Source organism: Sciurus vulgaris, assembly GCF_902686455.1.
Source record: "Sciurus vulgaris genome assembly, chromosome: 8".
Lineage (NCBI taxonomy): Eukaryota > Metazoa > Chordata > Mammalia > Rodentia > Sciuridae > Sciurus > Sciurus vulgaris.
In genome coordinates, this window is record NC_136468.1 from 8,361,967 (window position 1) to 8,386,793 (window position 24,827).

At 45.0% G+C, this 24,827-nt stretch overlaps 1 protein-coding gene across 2 annotated transcripts in view; it reads right to left on the reverse strand.

The window, feature by feature from the left end:
• Positions 1-24,827, reverse strand: part of CNTNAP2 (contactin associated protein 2) — a 2,020,421-nt gene that overhangs the window by 99,914 nt on the left and 1,895,680 nt on the right. Inside the window, exons 21-22 of one of the 2 annotated variants that reach the window (XM_079149277.1) lie at positions 19,844-19,937; positions 19,489-19,746 (exon numbers count right to left, since the gene is read on the reverse strand). In XM_079149277.1, the coding sequence (XP_079005403.1) occupies positions 19,673-19,746; positions 19,844-19,937 (168 nt within the window). In that variant the 3' untranslated portion in view covers positions 19,489-19,672. Of the gene's footprint in view, positions 1-19,488; positions 19,747-19,843; positions 19,938-24,827 lie in introns of those variants that run through there. The other variant, XM_079149276.1, reaches the window with a different exon arrangement.

Here is a 24,827-nt window from a genome sequence, read left to right on the forward strand (position 1 = left end):
CATGGGATTGGTACCAAAATAGACAGGTAGATCAATGTTACAGAATAGAGGACATGGACACAAACCCAAATAAATACAATTTTCTCATACTAGACAAAGGGGCCAAAAATATGCAATGGAGAAAAGATAGCCTCTTCAACAAATGGTGCTGGGAAAAGTGGAAATCCATATGCAACAGAATGAAACTAAACCCCTATCTCTCACCCTGCACAAAAATCAACTCAAAATGGATCAAGGACCTCGGAATCAGACCAGAGACCCTTCATCTTATAGAAGAAAAAGTAGGTCCAAATCTTCAACATGTCGGCTTAGGATCAGACTTCCTTAACAGAACTCCCATAGCACAAGAAATAAAAGCAAGAATCAACAACTGGGATAGATTCAAACTAAAAAGCTTTCACTCTGCAAAGGAAACTATCAGCAAAGTGAAGAGAGCCTACAGAGTGGGAGAAAATCTTTGCCACTCATACTTCAGATAGAGCACTAATTTCCAGAATCTATAAAGAACTCAAAAAACACTACACCAAGAATACAAATAACCCAATCAACAAATGGGCTAAGGAAATGAACAGACACTTCACAGAAGAAGATCTACAAGCAATCAATAGATATATGAAAAAATGTTCAACATCTCTAGTAATAAGAGAAATGTAAATCAAAACTACACTAAGATTCCATCTCACCCCAATTAGAATGGCAATTATCAAGAACACAAGCAACAATAGTTGTTGGCGAGGATGTGGGGAAAAAGGTACACTCATACATTGCTGGTGGGGTTGCAAATTAGTGCAGCCACTCTGGAAAGCAGTATGGAGATTCCTCAGAAAGCTTGGAATGGAACCACCATTTGACCCAGCTATCCCATTCCTTGGCCTATACCCAAAGGACTTAAAATCAGCATACTACAGAGATACAGCCACATCAATGTTCATAGCTGCTCAATTCACAATAGGCAGATTGTGGAACCAACCTAGATGTCCATCAGTTGATGAATGGATAAAGAAACTGTGGTATATATATATATATATATATATATATATATATATATATATATATATGATGGAATATTACTCAGCCATAAAGAATGATAAAATTATGGCATTTGCAGACAAATGGATGAAATTGGAGAATATCATGCTAAGTGAGATAAGCCGATCTCAAAAAACCAAAGGTCGAATGATCTCACTGATAAGCGGATGATGACACATAATGGGGGGTGGGAAGGGGGCAAGAATGGAGGAAGGAGGGACTGTATAGCGGGAAAAGAGGGGTAGGAGGGGTGGGAGGGAAGGGAAAAAAATAACAGAATGAATCAAACACCATTACCCTATGTAAATGTATGATTACACAAAGAGTATGCCTTTACTCCATGTACAAACAGAGAAACAACGTGTATACCATTCGCTTACAATAAAAAAAAAAAAAAATAGTAATCAGGCCCACAAAGTTAATGTGTGCATATGCTTTGTGTCGATCCTGTCCTTACTGTGTGACTTTTCTCTCCTCCCTGCTTCTGCTGCACTTCCCATATGAACTGGCAGTTTGTCGCCAGGTCTTTCTATGTGTAGCAACCCACGATGCCACCACATCAGCATTTCAGACAGCCTGGAGACCCCTGTCCTTTGGAAGCTGATGAAAACAGTAGAACCAACCTCACTAGGGATATTAAGGAAAGGAGAGAGAAGAACGTCACTGGAGGCTGACGTGGTCCCCCCTTCAAAGTAGCAATAAATACACGATGCGTATTTTCTGTTATCTTTTCTGTCTCATAAAATAACTGCAGACCATAAGTGAGCCAATGAAAGCAGAAAGACACACTCTGCCATGCTGGTTCCTTGTCTTACGAGTCACATGACTTGGCACATGTCACTTTAAACTCTAAGCCTCTTCCCTTGCATATCAAGTGAGGACTTAGTAGGCACTTGCTTGTAGTTAGGTTTAGTGGCAGTTATTGCTAGGAGAGTGCTTTGACTTAGTAGGCATTCAACACACACGGTCCTCCATTCTACCAGTTTCGCTTCTGCTGGTGAAACAAGAACAGTCAGCTAAATACAGTTGACCCCAGTGACCAAGAAGAAAATGCAAAGTCTTACTTCTGATTTGTGACTTCACTTTATCCTCTGAATTTGTACCCTGAATACTATTTTCTCATGGGCAATAAAAATGAAATGAATGGATTTACCTAGGACTAGAATGAATTATGAATTAAAAATGAGTGGACATGTACTTTACAGGATTAGCTTCCTTAGATAAATACGTTTTGTTCTTAACAGTTACATGTGAAAGCAGAAATACATATTCTTCCTTTCACAGTGGGGTCTATCTTACCACCAGAGCACAAGGGTGTTACATTCAAAATCTAACCACCCTTGCTTCCAGAAAGCCTGTCACATGAAATAGCTGTTGAAAACATTTAATGTTTTTTTTTTTTTTAAAGGAGGATTATTCACACTCTGGATTTTCAAGAAATGAATAACTCTTTTAAGAAAACATTATTTTTTTTTCTATATGGCTGCTCCATTTTTCCTTCAAACCACTGCAGAGAAGGCTGAGGCAGCCTTTGTCTTGCCAAACACGGCCACGGCACTGACGGAGGAACGTTCAGCACACTAAGGTCTTGTCCCCCTCGGCCTCTTCTGTCTACCTTTTCATTGTGTTTCTCTATTTGGGCCTTCAAAGTATTTAAATTCTTCTTTTCACTTCCATTTATTGAACTTTGAGGTCCCCAGGGTTTAGATTCTAGGCCATTTGCAGGATTATGTAAAGGGTCTTTGTACATCCCAGTCTTTTACTGTAAACATGCCATGTTCTCCTCTCCTGGGTCCTGAGGTGCAGGGGTACTGAGTGGCAGCTCATCTTTGTGCTGCAAGAGGTGCCTGTAATGTCACAAACCTGGAGAAGGTCAGATCTACCTAGACCTTGTTGGACTTCTTGTTCTACCTGGCTGGGCAGTAACAATGCTCAGTGGGTATCATATGTGACAACAGCTTCTTAAACTGCAAAGTAATATACAAATGTAATATACTCTATTTATGTGATGGAAGTTCAAAATAACAGTCCATTTTTATTATCTGAAGCTCTTGTTAGTAGTTATGTTCCATGTAATTGCTGCTAACATTGAATTAGTGAATACTGAATATGCTCTTACAGGAAATACACAGTTAGGTTCCTACAAGCTTCTGGTTATAAGATCGTATCAACCAATCCATATATAAGGTTGTTTTATGTGTGTTTTTGTTTAAAGATACCTTATCTAATTTATTTTGCTGATTCATTGACATTAAACTCGGGGTCAACAATATTATAACTCGTGGTGCAACAAAGCTTATCTAACACTTGTATTTTCTCTGTAGAGCACATCACAGGCCTTCTTGTGTTTCGGAAAAATAGCATCTCATTACTCCATGTAGGAGCCATCTTAAGAAGGAAAATCATCAATAAAAATCACAAAAAAACATGGCATTATCCAGGTCACTAAATGTCCCTACTAAATAGAGCTGAAACCAGAGGGTAAGGCCTGGCCCCATTTGACCTCAGCTGAGAATGTGCATGTTGGTGACAAAATTTTTGCTTCCTGGTTCATGTCTATAAATGACATGTGAAAACATCATAGCACTACTTTGGGGTCATGGACAAGTTTAAGTGAGTAGGCAAATTTGCAAATATGAAATCTATAATAATGATGATTGTATATACATAAAAAACATTTAAAAAGTTTCTTTTTTCTGGAACATTTCTGAATGTTTACCATGAAAGAAGTTCTTGGCTTTTGAAATGTTTATTTCAAAACAATTGAGTATACAAACGTATGCTGTGTGTCAAAGACAGGTGAGTTGAAAATTTGGGACAGAAAGAGGCTCCCAGCTTTTGACAATCTGGTTTAGCCAAACACTAGAAATGCCATTAAAGCAGAACTTCTGTTCTCTCACTGTGTTTTAACAAAAAAAAAGTCTTTTTTGGTTTGCTTTTGTTAGTGAAAAATAATTTAATTTTGGATCACAGGTGGAGAGACAATGGTATCCTAAGTTTTTCATTGTTCGCTTGATTCTTCTTTGCATGAGTGACCAGTATTGGGGCCGGTTCTTCCTTTGTGTAAATTAAAAGCCAAAGGTCAGGTGAAATGACACTGCTCAAGAGGTACTGGGCACCTCCCGCCTGGCATCTGATGAGCCCTTCACACGGCACCATTTGTCACCTTCATGAAGCTTATGACCCTGGCACAACTGTTCCCGTTTCACAGCTAAGGAAACTGACAGTCAGCTGTGGAAACAGCCGTCCAGGCTCCTTCTGCAGGCAGGACAGTGGAATGTTCCCCGCACTCCGACAGGAGCTTGCACCTGAGTTTACAGAATTTTCTCTTCCAGTCTTAACTCTATGAAAAGATTTTCTTTTGTAGCTGTGTTACCGAGTTGTTGAGGTGTTTTAGTCACGAAGCTTGTTGAAGACACATCTGGGTGACAAGCGAAGGTGACCGCAATACTGATGGTGGCTTATGTTGGAGGCCAAGTTGAAGTTCACCTGTGTGACCTTGGCTGGGTGCTTTCTCCTTTGTGGCCTTATTTTCCTCAGTTGTAATATGATAAGATTTCAATAATTTATTTCTTAGGGCCTCCTGTGTTTCTGTGAGGTAATAATAAATGTCTAAGAGTGAAAGTTAATGCAAACAAAGAAGAATGAGAAGCCCATCTTGAATGACAGCTCGCTGGGAGAATCAATCCTAAACAGGCTTCCTCCAGCCTCGGAAGATTTTGGACATGAAGGCTGTTATGGTTTGGATGCGAGGTGTCCCCCAAAAGCTCATGTGTGAGACAACGTAAGAAGGTTCAGAGGAGAAATGATTGGGTCTTGAGTCTGAATCTAATCAGTGAATTGATCCCTGATGGGATTAACTGAGTGGGAACTGGAGGCAGGTAGGGTGTGGCTGGAGGAGATGGGAATTGGGGTGTGGCTTTGGGGTATACATTTTGAATCTGGAAAATGGACTCTCTCCACTTTCTGATGACCATGTGAGCTGCTTTCCTCCGCCATATTCTCCCGCCATGATGTTCAGCCCTGAGGAATGGAGCCGGCCTTTTATGGACTAAGACCTCTGAAACCATGAGCCCTCAAATAAACCTTTCCTCCTTTACCGTTGTGCTGGTCAAGTCATTTAGTCACAGCAGTGAAATAGCTGACTAAAACAAAGACGGTGTTACATTTTCTTTAGGATATGAAAAATCAGACCTCATTTCTTCCCTTCCATTTTAATGTCCTTTCTTGCCTATGGCTTAGAAAAGACTTCTGTTCAGCGTTTTACTACTGCCTTGTCATGGCGGTAAAACCCGAAGGCAACCGACCAGAGGTCTCAGTTAACTCCACGCCATGTGTTCATTCATCAGTTTTGACACCTCCACTCACAGGAGGTGGAGTAAATCACCAGCTGTCAGCCATCAGGGTCTCCTCTGAAAGTTCAATCTTCCTCCTTTTGGCCAGCTCCACTTTAAGAAATACATGGATCCTTCTCTTCACTAGCAACTCTAGGAGAATGGCAACACTCTCAGCTGTAGGTGAGTATTCAATGCCCATGTATTTCCTAACCTCCGCTGGCTCTCGATGGAGGCTTGGTCACTCTCCTGGTCCGTCACACGCCTCCAGTCTCGGGAGACACTAGATGTCGTCCCAGGAGTAAACCACCCCAGAGAACAGGGTGCGCAAGATCTCTTACTTCTGTCACTTTTGCTAACTGAAAGTTTTATGGGGGCAATCGTAGACTCACGTGCAGTGGTAAGAAGGCTTACAGATGGATCCTGGCACGTTTGCCCAGTTTCCCCAGTGAAAACATCTTGAACGTCTTTGGTACAAGATCACAATCAGAAGATTGATAGTCAAATAAAATCTACTGATTTTATTCAGATTTCATGCTCATGTGTGTGTGTATATGTAATTCCACACAATTTATTCCTGGAATGTTGTGGAGAGGAGGCTGTGCCTAACCCTAAGTTGGTCCATTTTGAGTCTAAGTGCTGAGGTGGGATGACTCTACACCTTGTTTATACAAGTAAACAATCATCTCTGCCTAGCGCAACCATCAGGTCCAAAGTGATAAATACATCAATCATGCTAATAAAGTGACCAACTGTGGACTTCCTGAATTAGTCAGAGGACATGGATGCATGGGTGTATCAGATTCATATAGGGAAAATCCAGGACCATGAACACACCAGACCACCAAATGAAGCAACGCTCTCCCCCAAGATCCACAGCAGTATTCTAAGTACCCCCAGTCACCTGGTCACTCGTTATGAGCTTGGCCCAGGAAAACCATCACGGCAATGAACCTCTGATTCTCTGTCCTTGGTCTTCAGGACAAAATGGTTTCTCCTGCCCTTGGCAACCACACAAAGCCCCTTCCAAGCTGACATCTCAAGGTGACACTGTGAAACTGCTGTCCATCCAGACCCTGGTCTAGAATTAGTTCCTGTGCTTTAACAGTTCTGCACTTTGAACAAGTTCTTTGGCTGGTTCCTAATCTTATCTGACCACCTGCAGTGACTCTCTGCTTTTGCTCTCAATTTAGTGTCCTGAGTCCCTGCGGCCACTTTGACCCTTTCTGTAACACACACACACACACACACATTTGTGTAAAGGGTGATGCGTGACTTGAGCATTATGGATGTGAGTAGTCAAGATTGGAATGATCTTTCCAATCCACAGATTCTTATCTGTGACTTCCTGGTTTATGGCTATCGGGTGACGCAGGAGTATATGGTGAACGGTCACTGCTGAAAGTGGTGTAGTCTGACTTCATTGTTATTCCATAAATTTGGATGTTGTGGAAAGACACAAACATGTTTGGTCTGTGCTAATGGCACAGCTTGCCCGTGACTGTGTGTGTCCACCACTGCACTGAAGATCATGAACAAACCAACAGCGTGAGAGTCCCGTTGCCCTTGGATGACCACCCCTTTTTTCCTTCCCCCACACTCACCCCTGGCCACCTTTAATTGTCTTCCAAGTCTAAAATTTGACCATTTCAAACATGTTGCATAAATGGGATCATTAGTTATGGAGTCTTCAGGACTTCCCTCAGCGCAGTTCTCTAGAGACTCTCTGGTTATTTTGTATGTTGCTAGTTTGTTCCTTACTGAGAATCATTCCACAGTTATGGACGTCCCACTTGTATGACTGTAAGGGAGCCACACTCAGAAACTGACGTGCTTTTCTATTTTGCTTTTCTGAGTAAGAACCAATGTCCAGGTTGCCCCAAGAATTCATCTTCTCAAGGAAGGACTGAGGGAAAGACGTGGGAGAAGGGAGGTGCTGGGCTTCTGGTGTGCAGGTTACTCACCAAAGGAATAGTCCTGAATGCATCCAAAAAGGAAGTCCTAAATTTTATCCCCCAGTCCCTACACTACTTCTTTCCCTCATCTCAGTAAATGGCACGACCTTCTAATGCAGCTACTTGGGCCAAAACCTTGGGCGATCACTTTTGCCTTCTCTTCCTCTCTTCTCTCTGCCACCACGCCCATCTGATAGCACGCAGTGGCTCATTCCTGTTCCACACACGTCTCCATCGCTGCCTCTGCTCCAGACGGAGCACCCCTCTCACCTGGACTCCGCTCTGCTTTTAAGTGGTCTCTGTGTCCATGCTGCCCTTACATCTGCCCACCCCTTCTCCAGTTAACATGCTATGAGCAGCTGGCATGACCCCTCTAAGGGTAAGTCAGACTGTGTCACTTGCATGCTGAAAGCCTTTTGCTGTGTCCCATCTCCCTTAGCATAAGTGCAGACCTCCACCTGGTCCACAGCGTATATGGCTGCGGCTCACTCTCTAACCCCCTCTGCTCCTCCCACGCTGTGCCCTGACCACTGCCCTTCCTGCTGTCCTGCGTCTAGCCGGGCCTGTCTCTACCTCGCTGCTGCTGGACTGCCATTCCCTCTCCCTGGAAGGCTTCTGCTCCTCGTGGCCACACATCCCCTGCCTGGCTTCACTCAGGCCAGTGCCTGAACGGTCCCTCCTCGGAGAGGGCTGTGGGCTCTCTGGACCCTGCCTGTGCCCACTCCTCCCTTGTTTTCTAACCAGCCAGCACAACTCTTTGCTCATTCTTTGTCTACGCTGGTTAGAATATGTGCTTCCTAAGGCCAGAGCTGCTTCTATGTGACGGATCCAGCCCGTCACCTGGTTCATGAGCACCCGACACACTTCTCAGGGAATAAATTATTTCCCTCAATTCCCTTTCTCGCCTGGGACGACATCAAGGACCCAGCATGGAGCACCTGGTCACAGAGTCCTGTGATGTAGAGACGGTCCCCACCTTCACCCAATGTGAAGAGGATGGAGGTGTTACTCAGCTGCAGGGGAATTTGACGGCAGCCCAGTAGGCCAGATTGACTGACAGCCTGCTTCCTCGCCCCTCCCTGGACTTGTGCCTTGCCATGTGATGTTGTGTTCCTCCCATGAAAGGAGCAGCGTCCGTCTGTTTCCCTTCTCCTTGATCCTGGATTTGGTCACGTGACTTACTTTGGACAGTGGCTGTCAGTGGGAGCCACAAGACCAAAGAATGTGTTCAGAATGTGTTCATACGAGTGGGTTTGCAGCCTCGTGTCCCTGCCAGGCCTTGGGAAGAACCAGCCCATGCTAGCTCAGGTCCCAGGAGGAGGAGACGAGCTGCAGAGTCCCCTTAGCCAACCCCCAGACTAAAAAACGCAGCTGTTGTTTTAAACCGCAGGATTTGTGAGTCATTTGGTGGATGGTTTTCTTTTTCTTCCGGGGTGCATCCTGAGAGGGCCACAGTGATTCTCCACGAGGGCTGCCTGACAGTGCCAAAATCTGCCTCAGGGAAGAATGAGGATGTGACAATCAGCCCTCTTCTCCAGGGAGAGCTGAGGGACAGCAGTAAGCAGAGCGTGGGAGGGCAGATGCTCCGTGGGACTTTTCTTCATCCACCCCACGTTTTAGCATCCAAGGCCAGAAGAGCACCCAGTGACCTGCAGACCCAGGATGCTGGACTGGAGGCCCATGGCCACCAGGCTGTGCAAAGTTGAGGGCCAGCATGAATCCAAGTCCCTCCCTGCCCACGATGTCAAATGAACGCTTTAACTACGTTGTCTTGTTTCTGCTGTCTTCTACACACCTGGTCACCATCTTATAGCAGGAAGCCCGGGTGGGGAAGGCCACGGGAGAGGCTGTTCAAGAAGGCAGAGCACAGCCAGAAGGGGAAGCTGGAGAGATCAACACAGTGAGCAGACTGCACATCCAGTTACTCATCCTTGTAATCGGGAGCACCAGATCATCACAGACAAATAAAGATGTCCCATTTGCTTTGCATATCCAACCTGTTTTGTGCATTACAATGTGCAACTCTGTTATAACCATAGCAACCCCGCTTTGGTGTCCCCGCAGCCTCCCTCTCCCTGCTATGCAGGTTCCACTCTGCAGGTGGTGGTATCTGTCTCCATTGTCAATCTGATCAGGTTATTCTCTTGATAAAAGTATCTTTCCTTTATTCCCTTTACCCCCACACCCCCGGGATAACACTAAAACCTTCACAAGGCTCCTGAGTCATCCCCAGCTCAGCAGACTGTGAGAGCACCGCATTGACTTTGCTTGGCTCTGAACAGCACAGACCATGATTCCTGTCGTCTGCATGTTCTGGCCTTGGGAGCAAGTTGGAAATGGATGGAGGCAAGCCCAAAGTGCCCCTGGAAGCAGTGCTCACTCATGTGGGATGGGGGAGTAGAGAAAGGCCTCAGCTGAGAACCCGAGGCCCCATCTGCACTGGCTGCCAGGGCCCCTTGGGATCACACTCAGGTGCCCGTGTGGGGAGAGCCTGCTAAAGCCCCTCCTCCACCGTTCCACTGCTTTACTCCCCTACTTGAATTCTGTGGGTCCGTCTCCCCGAAGAACTTCTTGTATTCAAATCTCACCCGAGGGTTTCTCTCAGGAGCGCCATAACAAGGTAGGTGATCACATAATTCATCAACCCAGGCAGGGTGACATTTTTAGAGTGAGAGTAAGCCCTGCTAGTAATTTGCTCTTGTCCTGGCTGTAGTGAACTGGGGCTGTCTGTGCCAATCAGGACACGTGCTCTGCTTCTGGAGGCTGCTTTGAGGGGAGCCCTGCTCTCTGCTGCTGCTTCTGCATCCCTTGCTTCCTGACACCCTGGTTTCCGCTACTGAACGAAGCTTATGGTTCTTCAAGTTTCCTTCCTAGAAGTTAATGTACAGAGATGGGCATGAGCATACCTCCTACTACGGTTCCTCTGCCATGTGGCCTCGTCACCATGCCACTGGGGGGTACTGCCTTCCCCCTGGGTTGGAATATGAACTGGAGCCTAGATTTTGGCCAAGAGCCAGCAGTGCAAGTGATGCATGTCACTTTTGGGGCTGAGTCTCAGAGACCTCCAGCGGCCACCTTTGCTTTTCAGAATGCTCCTTCTCGGAGCTCAGCCTCTCTGCTGGAAGGTAGAGGTCAAGGAAGGATGTGGTCCCAGAGGGAGAACTGAGGCCCTTGCTGGCAGTCCCAATGGAACTGCTGGGCAGCTGGCATGGGCTGCTAGTCATGTGGAGGAGGCCACGTTGACATCCAGTTGTCCACCGCCCTGTTGGCCCACAGAATTGTGAGAAATAGTGAATATTGTTTTGAGCTGCAAGTTTTGGGTGGTTGATACGCAGCAGCAGATTCTGAAAGGCCCTTTTCTTCCCAACCTCCACTTTGCCTCACCCCTTTGCCCACATGCTTCTAACTTATCCTCTGTGTCTCAGCTTATAGATGACTTCTCTGGTATGCCTTCTCCCATTCCTGGACTGGGTTAAGTGCCCAGAGAACCCTGTCATAGAGATTCAGCTTAGCATGACTGCAGCCATCTTGAATCATGGCTGCCATGATTGCCCCAGAGTAACCCCTCTCAGTTTTCCCTGCAGTTTCCCAGCATACTCTAAATAGACCAACCATTAGAGTGGTATGTGGAGCTTTACTATTGGCCCCTGGCTCCAGGAATGTACCAACTCTGATATTAGCTTAAGACAAACCAGCTATATCCCAGCTTGGATTAAGTCATTTTTGTCCTAACTGATATATACAGCTGTCCTTTTGACCTGAATTGCAGGAATCTGGTCTTGCTGCTGTCCAGAACCATGCTTTTATCAGTAAGCCCTCCAATAAATTACACTTGATGCAACCCCAGATCAGCCTGCCTCTTTTTTTTTTTTTAATTTCCTGACCTTTTGGGGCTGGTTCTCTTACATGGGGAACAGGTTTTCTGGAAGACCTATACTTACATCTGCTATTTATACTGTGATTTGTCCTTTTACTTCTAATAGTTGCCATGCATTGTCTTCTCTTCTAGCCAGGACTTAAGTTCTCCAAAGACAAAAACTGTGGCTTGGACACCATTGATGTTCCACTGACTTATACAATGCATGGCCCCTGACATATGATGAATATACGCTTGTTTAATGATGATGGAATAAAACAACTGATATTTATTTTACACATTTGTGGGAGACACTGTGTCACCTATTAAACATGTACTATTTTGCAGAATCCTGTGAAATAGGGCTCATTACTGTTCTATTTTACACATGAAGAAATAGATGCAAGAGATGAGAAGTAACTTTCCAAAGTCATAGACTTGACAAGTGGTAAAAGGAAGCCCAAAACCTGAAACCTGAGACCTGAGGGGAGGACTACAAAGTCTTTTCTTATCTGGAACTTTATGTAGCAGTCAGGACAGGTTAGGATGTGCTCCAGTAACAAATAACCTTGTAGTTTTGGTGGCTTAACAAAGTAAAGCTGTTTTTCTTGTGCGTGTTATATATTCCTTACGAGTCAACAGTGTTCTCTGTTCATTGTGGTCACAGAGGGACCCCGGTGGATAGAACAACCACATCCGAAATTTGCTGGTCACTCTGTCAAAGTGATCGAAGAACTCTAGAGGGTCTTACATCAGTAGTTGAGTGTTCTAGTTTTTTTCCATTCATCACTCTTTGTTCAGAAATACTCAGTGAGCAGTATAATGCTTACCACAGTATGCCATTTTCCCCATGAATGAAGAACTAAATATGTCCTTTTCTGCTGTGTGAGGAGGCTTTGCCTAGATTCTAGAAGGTTCTGGAAAAATCTTTGAATAAGGACTCATCAACAGAAAGTAGTTTGGGATCATAATAGTCACAATTTGGATTATGATTGAAATGATGTAATGGCTACCATATAATAGCAGATACATCTTCTAGTAGTGTTGCTTTTGATAGTGAAGTAGTTTGGCAAATATTAGGACCTGGTACCAATATGACTTACAAACAAATTAAATTCAGATGGATAGAAATTCACCTTTAATTCTACCACTCTAGACTCTGTACTGGCAACTAGTAATGATCAGGAAAGCACCATTATTTTGCATTAATATACAGCTTCTTTCCAAGGAGAGCCTTCCAAATGCACATAGAGTAGTGCCTTTTATAATGGAATAGGTCTACTTCATTATGATTTTATGCCACTGTGAGTTATAGCAATGCACAAATAGTTATTTAGAAAAAAATTAATAAAAGAGGGCTTAGTGATAACTTCTAAAATGAAAATTAAAGCCCATACTGCCATTCTGAACACTTTGGTTGCCTGTTTAATAACATAATTTATAGTGATGTGATGAGCACTATATATTGACATTCTCCTAAATTCATATCTGTAAAACATCTATATAGTATATAAAGCAATCCTGAATAAAATTATTCTTTCTATTATGGTTTGGATGTGAGGTGTCCCTCAAAAGCTCATGTGTGAGACAATGAAAAAGTGTTCAGGATGAAACTAGTAGATTATAACCTAATCAGTGGATTAATCCACTTGAATGAATTAACCGGGTGGTAACTGTAGGGAGGTGGTACAAGGCTGGAGAAATTAGGTCACAGGGAGTGACCCTGGTGAGTGGAGCTCTCTGCTTCCGGGTTGCCGCATCCTGAGTTGGTTCCTCTGCGTGCCCTTCCACCATGATGTTCTGCCTCACCTTGGGCCTAGAGCTATGGAATTGGCCAACTATGAACTGAACCGCTGGGGATATAGCTCAGTTGGTAGAGTGCTTGCCTCATAAGCACAAGGCCCTGGGTTCAATCCCCAGCACCGCCAAAAAATAAAAAAAAAAAAAAAAAAATAAAAGGTCTTCCATTAAAGTCGAGTTAGGGCCTTGATGGTTAAAAAAAAAAAAAAAAAAATGGACTGAACCTAGGAAACTGTGGGCAAGAGCAAACTTCTCTTCCTCAAGTTGTTCTCGTCAGGTATGTTGGTCACAGCGATGCAAAAGCTGACCAAAGCATCTTAGATTTCAAGTGGAATAGGAGACCCTTTTCTACTTGAACATTGAACTTCTTGCCTCTCAAAACAGAGATGATTCCCACCACATGTCCTAACGTTTCAAGGGTATTTGGGGCTCATCTGAGCTGGTGACCCAGAAAGCTCCTTAGTGTAGAGGGCAAATTTCTATTTAGCTTTTGTTGAATATTCTTGATAACAAAGCCACTCATTTGTGAGGAGCTCTAGTTACTGGAAGTTCTTCCTTATATGGATCAAACTTTTTCCTGTTTGCAGCCTCCTCTTGGTTGGCTCCACTGTCCTGAGGACTCAGGTGCTGGACCAAGCTAAGCCTCTCTTCGCAGAGCCATCACCAAACTGAAAATTTCTTCTCCCAAGTCATACATTATCTGGATTACCATTTCCAGACTTTTTGGATTTTCTTTTATGGGTCTTGTGTCTATTCGGTCTTCTCAGAAAATTAGTGTTCTTACTCTGGACACCATTTTCCTATTAACATGGCTCAGTATTAGTCTCATTTAAGAATCAGCACAAAACACTGGTTCATGTCAGACACCCTCAAACCAGCCTCCCAAGTTTCTTTCCTGACACCAGGAGTCTCCCACCTTCTACCCAAGTGCTTACATTTATTTTGATTTTATTTTTTTTAACTTTATTTGGTTCAAGTGCAGGAATTAAGCTTATGCCTGTTTTATTTCATCTCATTATTTTATTCCCTCTTTCTAGCCTGTCGAGATACTTCTGAAGTGTTTTTTTAATCATCTGGCATATTTTACCATCCCTCCCGGCTGTGTGTCATGTATAAACTTACTAAACACACTCTTGGTATTTTTACCCAGGTCATTGATTGAAATGTCAGACCCCCTTTCAGGTTTCAAATTATGCTTCTCATCATCAGCTTAAAGATTTATTGAGGGACTGTTAAATCCACTGATGAAAGCCAGACACGTAAAGTCTAGAGCATCATTTGGGTAGTAAGTGATAAAAATGGACAAAATTTGGTCGGATGAAATTTCTACTTCATGAACCTTTGCTTTCTTCTAGTGATTCTGACTTCTTGCTGGAAGGACTCAGAGCTGTGTGAGAATTCATTCTAAGGCTCTGTGCTGGGTTGACAGTGGTCTCACTTTTATTTCCCCTCCCTTTGTGTGTCTGGGATTAGCTACCCTTCTTCCAGCCTCATGAGTCCTTGTGAAACTGCTCATCCAAGAGCTCAGTGCAAAGTCACATTATTTATTTAGATCCATCTCCCTTTTCTTTTATGGGATGTTTTTGACTAGCAGCTGACCTAACGAAGCAACAACTGGGAGCTTCGATGTCTGGGGGTGTGCAGATCTTGCCGGAGGATGTGAGATGTTTGGGGAAAGTTCAAGTCGTCTTCCCAGATGGATATTTACATGGCTGTCAATGCAGATGGGTTGTGTCTCACTGAAGCACGTATCGCTTTCAAAGGGAAATTTACTAATGCTCCTCCGCAACCTGTACCTACCAAGTGACCACGCACTGAAGGACAGTCAGCCTCCCTGGCACCCATGTGTCCTTTGTTTTTGGTCCTCACTGTGACTGCTTTGAGGTCTCCCTTGCTTCTTCGTCATCTTGAAAGATGTGGCTGTCATCAGGCAGAGCTGGCTGGTGCCATATCATGCTTCCCCAACGCCAGCATCGCAAGACCAGCTGGGTGACCTTAAGCACTCCTGGGGGACCTTGGGCAATGTCTGGAGCCTTCTTTGGTTGTCACAACTCGGGGTGTTACTTGCATCCAGTGAGTGAAGTCTGGGGTTGCTGCATTGCAAAGTACAGCTCCATGGCAAAGAATTTTCTCACCCAAAATGTCAACAGTGTCACTGTTGGGGAGCCCTGCTTTCCTCCCTTCAGAGAAAACCTAACTCTCTGAGCCTTGATTCCCTCTGCGCTATGGTGAGGGTAATGATGGCCCAGCTGGCGTGAAGGAATGCAGGCAGTCCAGAGGTGCTGGCACATGGTCAGCAGCAAAGGACAGTAAGTATTTTCATTATTTATGTATCGAGTACTGTATTGGATAAATTCCAAGATGTTATTATCTTAATATTGAGAGAAGTTCATTTATTCCACAAAATATTTTTCAAGCACTTTCTATATGCTAGGCACAGATCTGGCTGCTGCAAATAGATTAGTAAACCAACCAACCAAACAAACAAACAAAAATACAGAGGATGTCCCCACCCGAGGGAGCCACAACCCGTGAGGGGCCTCGGCTTCCTCCACCTGGCATTTGAGAAGATCCAGCCTCTGTGAGGTTCAAATAACAAAGTAGTAAAGGAACAGGCCCAAGATGTTAGTAGAGATGGGCCTGCATTCAAGTCTAGTCAGCTGGGCCTCTTTCCCAAGCCCACATTCTTTCTCCTCCATTAACCTCAGTGTCGGTGTCGGATCCTTGATTTAAAGCACAAACCAAAAACCCAGGTGGCAGGATACGTGGGGATTGCAGATCTCACCTCCCTGTTGCTCTCTCAGATTACATCAGCGCCTTGGCCCAGACATTCTCACGCTGCAGTGTGCGTCTGCAAATGACAGTCTTTTTGCTTCCTTCCTCATTCCTCTTTATTAATTCAGCAAATATTTACTGAGTGTGGCTCCTTGCTAGGATGTAGTGGAACTACACGATACTCTTTGGTCTACAGGGAGGTCAGTGGCTAGGAGGGATGAGAGCCCATCTCTGCTAGGACTCACAGCAGGAGCCCTCACCTGCTCTCGTGCGAGGGATGCCACCTCCATTCCAGGACCACAGACTTCCTTACAGGCATTTACATGTTCTTTCCATGACTCATGGACACGCGCAGTTCATTTCCATACTCAGAGAAATTTTCCTTTGGCGCGCAAAAAAATTCTAGGTGTGACAGCCATACATCTGAGATTTGTTAAACTTTCGGCTTTATTCGGATTTATAGCACAGTGAATTCTTAGTTGCAAGGAATGTCATCATTACAATGTTATTTGTTCATGACCTTGAAGGGCCATATTGTACATTGCAATTTTGTTGAAGTGTGAATTTAGCCCCACGAGCTAGATTACTGGTGAACCAGAGAGTGTTGCACAGTCAGGGAGCAAAGTCACCACCCAGCATCTCCATCAGACCCTGACTTCATGGTCTCATGAAGTAATAAAGTCCATTGTTCTACTTACGACCATGGTTGAGGTTACCTTAGGGTATCGCAGAGCTGCATTTTGGGGAATACAACAGTATTATAGTGCAGAGTTTATTTTGGTGGCCCTGAAGGACCACTTAACACTTTGAATTGTTCTTGACGGAAATGTAGGAATGTATATGGCAACGCCTGGGCACCTGCCAATGTCTCAGGATGGACAATGTAGGGACACCAAGGCCCAGTCCACCCCATGGCTACCTTTGGTTGCTAATTGTTGGCATCACTTAACCTTTGGCTGCATCCCTTTCTGGAGCTTGACCACAAAGGGCAAGTTCTTTTTTTTTTTAATTTTTTTTTTTATAGTTGTAGATAGACAGAATGCCTTTATTTTATTTGTTTATTTTTATGTGGTGCTAAGGATTGAAACAAGTGCCTCACACATGCTAGGCAAGTGCTTTGCCACTGAGCTATGGCCCCAGCCCGGCAAGTTCTTGTCCACCTGCCTGGGGACTTTGATCAGAGAGACCTCACCTCAAATCTCTTCAGCCAACATACTAGTGGAGTCACCTTTGTCTACCTACCTCCCTGGGCTTCCATTTCCTCATTAGTAGGGTAATGATCATAGGTCTTGTTTTACTGGATCATTGTGACATTTAGTTGTCTTGTTTACATGTATGATATGTAATGGCACAAAGTCTTTGTCTTCCACTCTTGTTACAGAAAATAAAAACAAGGATATGTTCTTTAAACATATTTAAACATCTTTAGGAAATGTTGGAGAGGATTCAGATGAGGGCTTTGTAGTTAGGTCCTGCAAAATGACCCTGAGACCATGCCTGGGTGCTAATTTTAGGATGCAAGGAGTTAAGAAGTAGCCATTTAGCTGTCCTCTCCCATCATGCACTGCCTAAGGCCCAGTGAGCAATAGGTCTCAGCCCTTATTCTTTTTCCACTTCCACCCTTTGATTGATCAGCTCCACTTACCCACTGGCTATGTGGTCTTTTCTCCTGGGTTTTAACCTTGCTGTCTTCTGGACCCTCACTCACCAACAGGTCTGCGTGCTCCTGGTCCTAAGCCCAGAGACACTCTGCTGGCGGCCCTTTTCTGCCCTGTGGTGTAGACCTTGCCCCCAGTTCTCTACCCAGCCCTTAGGCCTCCTGCCCAAGCCTTCCTCTTCTTCGGCCGTGGTAGTCATCACAGGGATTACCGCTCAGCAGTTGGGAGCTGCCTCCATGTCTGCTGCTTGGGTTCAAGTGTTGGTTCTGCTACGCGTTAGTCAGTGGCCGGGGGCCAGTCATTTACCCCTGTGGGCTTCAGCTTTCTCATCTATGAAGCGGAGATAATAATCCCAGCGACCTCATGGAATTGTTATGAAGGCTAAATGGGTTAACACATCCGAAATGCTTACACAGAGCCTGGTCCGCAGGAAACCCCGAGTAGAAGCGCGCGATTACCGCATCGCGGGTGGGCTCCCGCTCACTCCTCATTTTCAGCAGCCCCCCCATCTTTTCAAATGAGCGCTTTCACCGTCGATGCTCTTCGGATCGCTGCCACTGGCCTCCATAATGAAATTAATAAATCCTTTCCTCTTGTAAGGGGCTTGAGCTGCTCCCCTCCCTCACTGAAGTGTAAACCCAGAGAGCACATTCTTTCCTTCGAGCCCAGGGAAAACCTGGACACGACCTCTCGCTTCACTTGCTCTTGGTTGACTTGAGTCACCAGCTCTGGAGGACACGCAGGACACTATCAGTCTCCAGCGAGCTTCGCTGCAGATCACACCTCTGACGTGCGGGCCATGCGGTTGCCTGGGTTACTTCTCAGGAACGTGAAGGCTGCTTTTGCTACAAACACTGACTCTCACTGGGGCTGCAGATGTCCCACGGGTGACTGGGACAGGAGGAATCACTTGGCTTCTCTGTCTTCATATTCTGTCTTTCTCCTTTGCTGTCTTAACCTTTAGGTCAGATTCTGTGCAGCTCTGCACAGAGACAAGCTGACTGTTTGAGACGTGCTTGGTCCAGAGAGATAATGCAGGGTCAACATGACCCAGACTCGCCCAGTCTCTCTCCTCCCTCCCGCTTCAGGGTTAAGGACCCCATCAGCCACCATGACAGGAAACACCAGAGCATGAAAGGAGTGAGAAGAGCGGGCACCTGAGTTCCTGGAAGATCTCCAGCAATTCCAAGAAAAGACATGAATGTGCCTGGCCTTCACTAGCCCGTCCCTCTCCCCGTTATGCCTGTTCCATATCTGTAACCCCTCAGCTCCCTGGAGAGGGGAAGCCGATTTGAGGGCAGAGCTCTGGCATGCTTCTCCCTTCCTTGGTCACTAAATAAAACCTTCCATTCTCCCCAAAACTCACCTCTCAGTCATTAATTTTTCTATGGGATGAGCTTCCAGACCTGGGTTGATTCAAAGTTTTCCAAGCACTTTGACTAAACAGTAAAGCAATGGATCCTGCTGGTGTGATGTAGTTAACACTTCCGATGCGTGGTCACCTTGGTGACGGTTGTTCAGGTAGATTTTTTGGGATTTGGGGCAACCTTGTCTATCTCACTGACTGAAGTTATCGACCCCTTCACTTGGGCCTGCACAAGAGTCTGGTGGATGACCTTAGGAAGGAGGAGAGCCCAAAGCTCCACCCACAGGCCGTCCTAACCCTGCCCTGTTCTGAACGTCCTGTGCAGAGCGGGGAGGATGGATTGCGCATGCGCAGACCGCCTACTGCTTCTCCCTTTCCTGCCAGTGGCCTTTGCCACACCCTAGGACATCATGTTTCTTTATCTTTTCAATCCTATGGGGAGATGGACTTGAGCCAGGAGCTCCCCTCCTTATGTTCAGCTACTGTGAATGAACTCTACTCTTTCATCAAACTCACCACTTCAACGATTAGGCGTTGCTTCAGTAACATGACCAAGACCCACCGGGCACAGAAAGCAACCGTCTCCCCTAGCCTGCACATGACCACCATCTTGCTATTTCCAATGTGCTCATGGGAAGAAAAAGTTAAATTAACCATTGCGCAAAGGTAGAGGTCTTTAATCAACCAAAGAATAAATTTTACATGCAGAGGCCAGGAGTCAATAGTGTGCCCTCGTTTATGCCCCACATCAAATCTTGTTGGTTTCATTTCTGTCACAGACTTAGATGCCCCCAGCACCAATCACAGTGTGTTTCAAAGGAGAATTAGTGGAATTAGCTTTAGAATGTATCACATAAGCAATTATCCCAAAGATGATCTGATAACACTTCTCTTGTGCATCACTGAGAATAACAGCACAGCTTTTCTTGTGTGAAGAAGGTATTTGTGACTGACCCCAATGAGAGAAAATTACCTGGTAATTTAAAAATGCAAATTCACATCACCTGATGTAATTCTTAGACCCAATGTATTCTTAACACATGCCTATACCTCAAGAACCAAATTCTTACCTATAACTTTTCCAAGAAAGAGTGACTTGGGAGAATTGAAGAGTGTGTCGGATGAACTTGGCAGATGGTAAGTCACAGAAGGATAATGATCAAGCTGTAGGAAGAAAACGAGACACTGTTAGAAGAATGTCACTCTCCTGCACAGGAATCAAATCTCCCTGCAGGAGATGGCATTGCTCTTTGAATTTGGTTTCCAGATATCTTGTTTCATCAGCATGGACTCTGAAATATAGCCCAGGAAAATGGAAGTCCATCTCTTCCTTCTCACAGGTTATTTGAAAACAATTTGAGCTCGTAAATGAAGACCTGTTCTGATTTGTTCTTCAGTGGGTGCACTTTTTCTATGGATAATTTGCCTTCTGGATTAAGATCCTAGCTCACTTTAATGGGGTAAAACCTGCTCGATCTAATCTCGAGTACTGACCTCTGGGGTAGATAATGTTGTACCTATAGCTGTGAGTTTTCTTAGGTACCCTCTCATGCAGCTGCTTCCTTCACTGTTTGGTGTATCTGCTTCCAGAGGAAGGTAGATCTTCAGATATGCGTGCATGCACACTCACATGCATGCCCCAAATGCTGCAATTAACATTGTTTCCTTGCTTTTCACACAGAGGGTGATTTCTTGACACAGGTAGGGGGCATCAGAGCCTGGAGGAATTGGGGCGCCTCTGCTGGGGCAGAGCTTGTTTTTCTGGAGGGGAGGGGAGTTGGCAGCAGAGGGAGAGAAATGAAGCAGATGGAAATAGCACCCTAACAATGGCTGGGCACAATGCATACTTTGGGTCACATTTCCTAAGTGCACAATGCAAAGGGTGTGGTCACGCATCAAAGGCCTTGACTTGTCCTTGTGTCCTTACATGGCAACTTCCTCTGAGTTGCTTTTTAAAATAGATGCAGTTCAATCCCAGTGACACGGAGGCTGAGGCAGGAGAATCTCAAGTTTGAGGCCAGCTTGGGCAACTTAGTGAGAACCTATCTCAATAAAAAGGATGGGATCTCTGTGGTAGAGAGCCCCTGGGTACAATTTCCAATATTGCCAACAAGCAGACAAAGACATATGCAGTCTAGCTGTGTTTCTCCAGCTGTGACCCCCTAGAGTTTCTGGGTGCACCTACTGAAAACCTCTTTGGATCCATCCATTCTTCTGTGCAAGTTCCACCCTGCTAGGTCAGCATCATGGAAGGGGCGGGTCATAAGAAAACAGGTCTGGCTGCCCTGCTGGGCCCTCCGGTGGGAACCCTGGAACCAGGTGGAGGAAGGAGCCAGAACAAGCAGCCGCTTGGGAACCTTGGGAAACTGATAGCTCCAGTGGCTGGTAATAATGGGACTGACTAGGCGAAGAGGCAGGAAGCCAGCTGTGCCAGGTGCCAGGGAAGAGAGTGCAGGGCAGGGAGCATCCTTTCCCACGAATATGACTCATTATTAACATTATCTACAGCCGAATCAAACTGCTCAGTACGGACTTGGAAACTACTGAAGAGTCAGGGTTAAGCACCATCACATTTCAGGAATTTTCCAGTGGTGACCTGTGAAACTGGGACTGTAAGTTTTTGTGCATGAGAAATACTGTAACAAAATTCCCAGGGGGGAAAAAAAAGGAAAGAGACCCTATTAAACCCTATTAAAGCAAACATATGCGTGTTTCACTATTATTTTCAAAATGTTCTATACTGCCAAATGCATCTTTACAAACACTCATTCCAGCCAGGCAATCTTAAATATTTTAAATCTTATAAAATTTCTTGAGAGCAAAGGCTACGCTTTCTGCTGTTAAACATTAGCTGGCTCCTTTGGCGCCATCTGTTGGCAGGAATTGGTAACTGCCGTGGCTTCCACTTGTCACAGTCCCTACCTGCCAAATGCCCAGGTGAACCATGGTCTCATGGTGATGGTAGCCCCCAGTACTTCTTATCATTTCATTTATTTGTTAAAAAACTTAAGAAATGGATGCAAACAGTATGTATACATTATAGAAAAATGGTGGTGCAGATTTTCAGGAAAAAATCATCTGGTGATAATTAATGCTAATTTAAAAATGTATATTCTTTGTTTTCACAAAAAAAAAAAAATGGGTGGAACCCGACTGACACATTGTGTCATTTAAAAAAAAAGTTTTTAAAAATTTTTTATTAGTTGTTGATGAACCTTTATTTGTATGTGGTGCTGAGAATCGAACCCAGAGCTTCACACATGCTAGGCAAGCGCTCTACCACTGAGCCACAATCCCATCCTCTCATTTTTTTTTAAACTTAACAATGCACTATGATCTTTTTCCTGTGTCAACAAATATACAACTTAATTGTGTGTTATGGATGACTAGCTTTCTGTTTTGTGCAAATTACAGTATTGCACAGCCTTCAAAAGGTATCAAATCTTTGTATTCACACATTTGTACTTTTTGTGTCCTCAGGTCCAGTGTTGGGCCAAGCACATGGTAGGTTTTCAAGGAAAATGTGCTGACCTTTGCTAACCCTACCGTTAAAGCCTGTGCGCAGGGGTGACCTGGCCTCACAGAGGCCCCTTCCTCTTCCTCAGTGTTCTATGGTTCAGACTGACTCGGCTTTCTTGTTGGTCAATTTATATGACAGGAACTGAGCTCACGGTGAAAGTCCTGGTGTATCTCCCTAAGTTTGCCCCTTTCCTGTATCTGCATGGTTGATGACTTGGATACAGATATTGAGATTTACATTTATTTATATGAAATTTTACTTCTTTTGTCTTGAAATCTAACAGTGGCTTATTCAAAAAGTTTTTGAATCTTGATTCTGTCATCTAACATATCAGTGATCCTGCTTGGTTTTGAACTATCTAAAAATATAATCAACACTCCTACTCTGAACTCATTAATAAAGCCATTCATTAAAAAACAGGGAAGTGGGCAATGATACATGATTGTAATCCAAATTGCCTGTTCAATTCGGAAACTTTCTAAAACAACTAAAATGGAAACTATGGCAAAGGCCGAAGGCCCTCGGAAAGCCTGAGAGTGGAGGACGAAGCTGGAGCTCGGGAGGAAACTCTGGATAGGAGGGGTTGGGGGGGGGGCGGCGTGGGGGCCCGGGAGAGAATGTGACCTGCGTCTCCTCATCACGGGGGACGGGAATCTTGTTATTCCTTCTCCCTCACACTCCTGCCTGCTCGTGCCTGAGACGGGGTGTGTGGGCAGATGGGGATGTTGTGGGGGACGAGTTGACATGGACAGGTCAGGGAAGGGAAGTGGGCTGCTAATGGCTTGCCTGGCATGACCATGAGGTGGTGCTGTCCCCCTGCTGAGCATGAAGACCTCAGAGTGGTAACATCAGACAGGGCTTGTCCATGACTGTGGCCACAAGACCACCCCGGAATTCCTGAACAGAGACACAGTGGACAGGATAACGACCCTTCCCACCCCGACCGAGATATTCTTGTCCCAATTTCCAGGACCTGGAAGTGCGTCTTCTTGCACAGCAGGAGGGACTCTGCAGATGTGATTAAGGTGAGGACCCTGAGACTGGGAGATCTCTGGGTGATCTGGAGGGGCCTCGTGGAATCATAAGGGTCCCTACAGCAGGGAGGCAAGAGGGTGAAGAGCAGGAGATGTGACCAAGGAAGCTAGCAGTTGGATTGACATGAGGAGGCGACTGAGGAATGCAGGCGACTCCTGGGAGCTGGAAAAGGCCAGGGACAGATCCCAACGGCTCCAGAGGGAACTGGCCTTTCTGGACCCTGACTTCAGTGCCTTCGGACTCTGACCTCCAGCAGTGTAAGGAAATAGTTTGTGTTGTTTAAGCCTCTAAGTTATGCTGATTTATCACAGTAACAGTAACAGATACCGGGGGCGTATCTATGACAGGTACTGTCTCCACTTCCTTAATATCATTTTAAAAAGTCCAAAGTCACAAAGAGGGGCAGGATTGGCATGTATAGCCACACCTGGTCACAGAGAAAGAATGACCAGCTACAGGGACAGTCCCCCTCCCTGAACTAGTCCAGTCCTGCCAATTAGGAAGATAGAGGATAAGCTATGTTTAAGTATTTACATTCAAAAGAGAACAAGCATTAAATCAGATAAGGCAAGAAAAGTTCCACCTGAAAAGTCTAAGGAAATAAACAACATATGATGTCATTTCACTCCCATTGGCAGGTGGCCCCTCTTCTCAGACGAACCCTGGTACATTTGCCATGGTCGAGTGTAATAATTTCAAGGCAATTTCTTTGGGGTCTGAGTGAGCTATTTGGCTGTACTTTTAGCTGGTGGTCATTTCCCTGGCAGTTAAGAGGTGATAAGAGATCGTGTAATAGAGTCTCATTAAAATTAAAGACTGTGACTCCATGCGCCCCAGGACAACCTTAAGGGGACACTAATTTGTTCAACATTTACCATGAAGCCATTAAAGGCATACTGATGCAGGCTGGGACGCGTGTCTTACACGGGGAGTTAAAAGCTTTAATGTCATTCAGGTATTATTCTGCAATTTCAGTTCATTCCGTTTTAAAACTACAGTTTGCCTTGGCCGAGTTAGCGGGATTTCATCAGCCTGTTTATGTTTTGGGGATGAAATGGAGAAGCTAGAGGAGGAACAGAGAAGGACTGAGACGGTGAGGATTATTTTGGATGAATGGCGGAGTGGGACACCCTCTCCTCTCCCGAGATGAAAGGAGCTGTTTCCACCAGGCCCTGCCTGTGTGGAGGAAAAGTATTTTGGGTCTCTGATTTCTTGCAGGTCTGTGATTTCCTGTAAGCTTTCCCAGTCCTAATTTTGGGTACTACTTATTCAGAGATGTAGCATTTAGAACACCCCATCTTGATGAATGTTTTTATTCCACATTGAATCTCATGGCTAAACGTGAACAAAGGCCAATACAGACAAAAGTTAGGTGAGAAAAAATAAGCAGCTCAGCTAGTGTCCCTTATCCACAGCGACCCGTCCGTTCCAGACCTGACACTCCTGCAGACTTCAGAGGGAGAGAGTTTGGAGAGCAGAGACCACACCTGCTCTCCCGT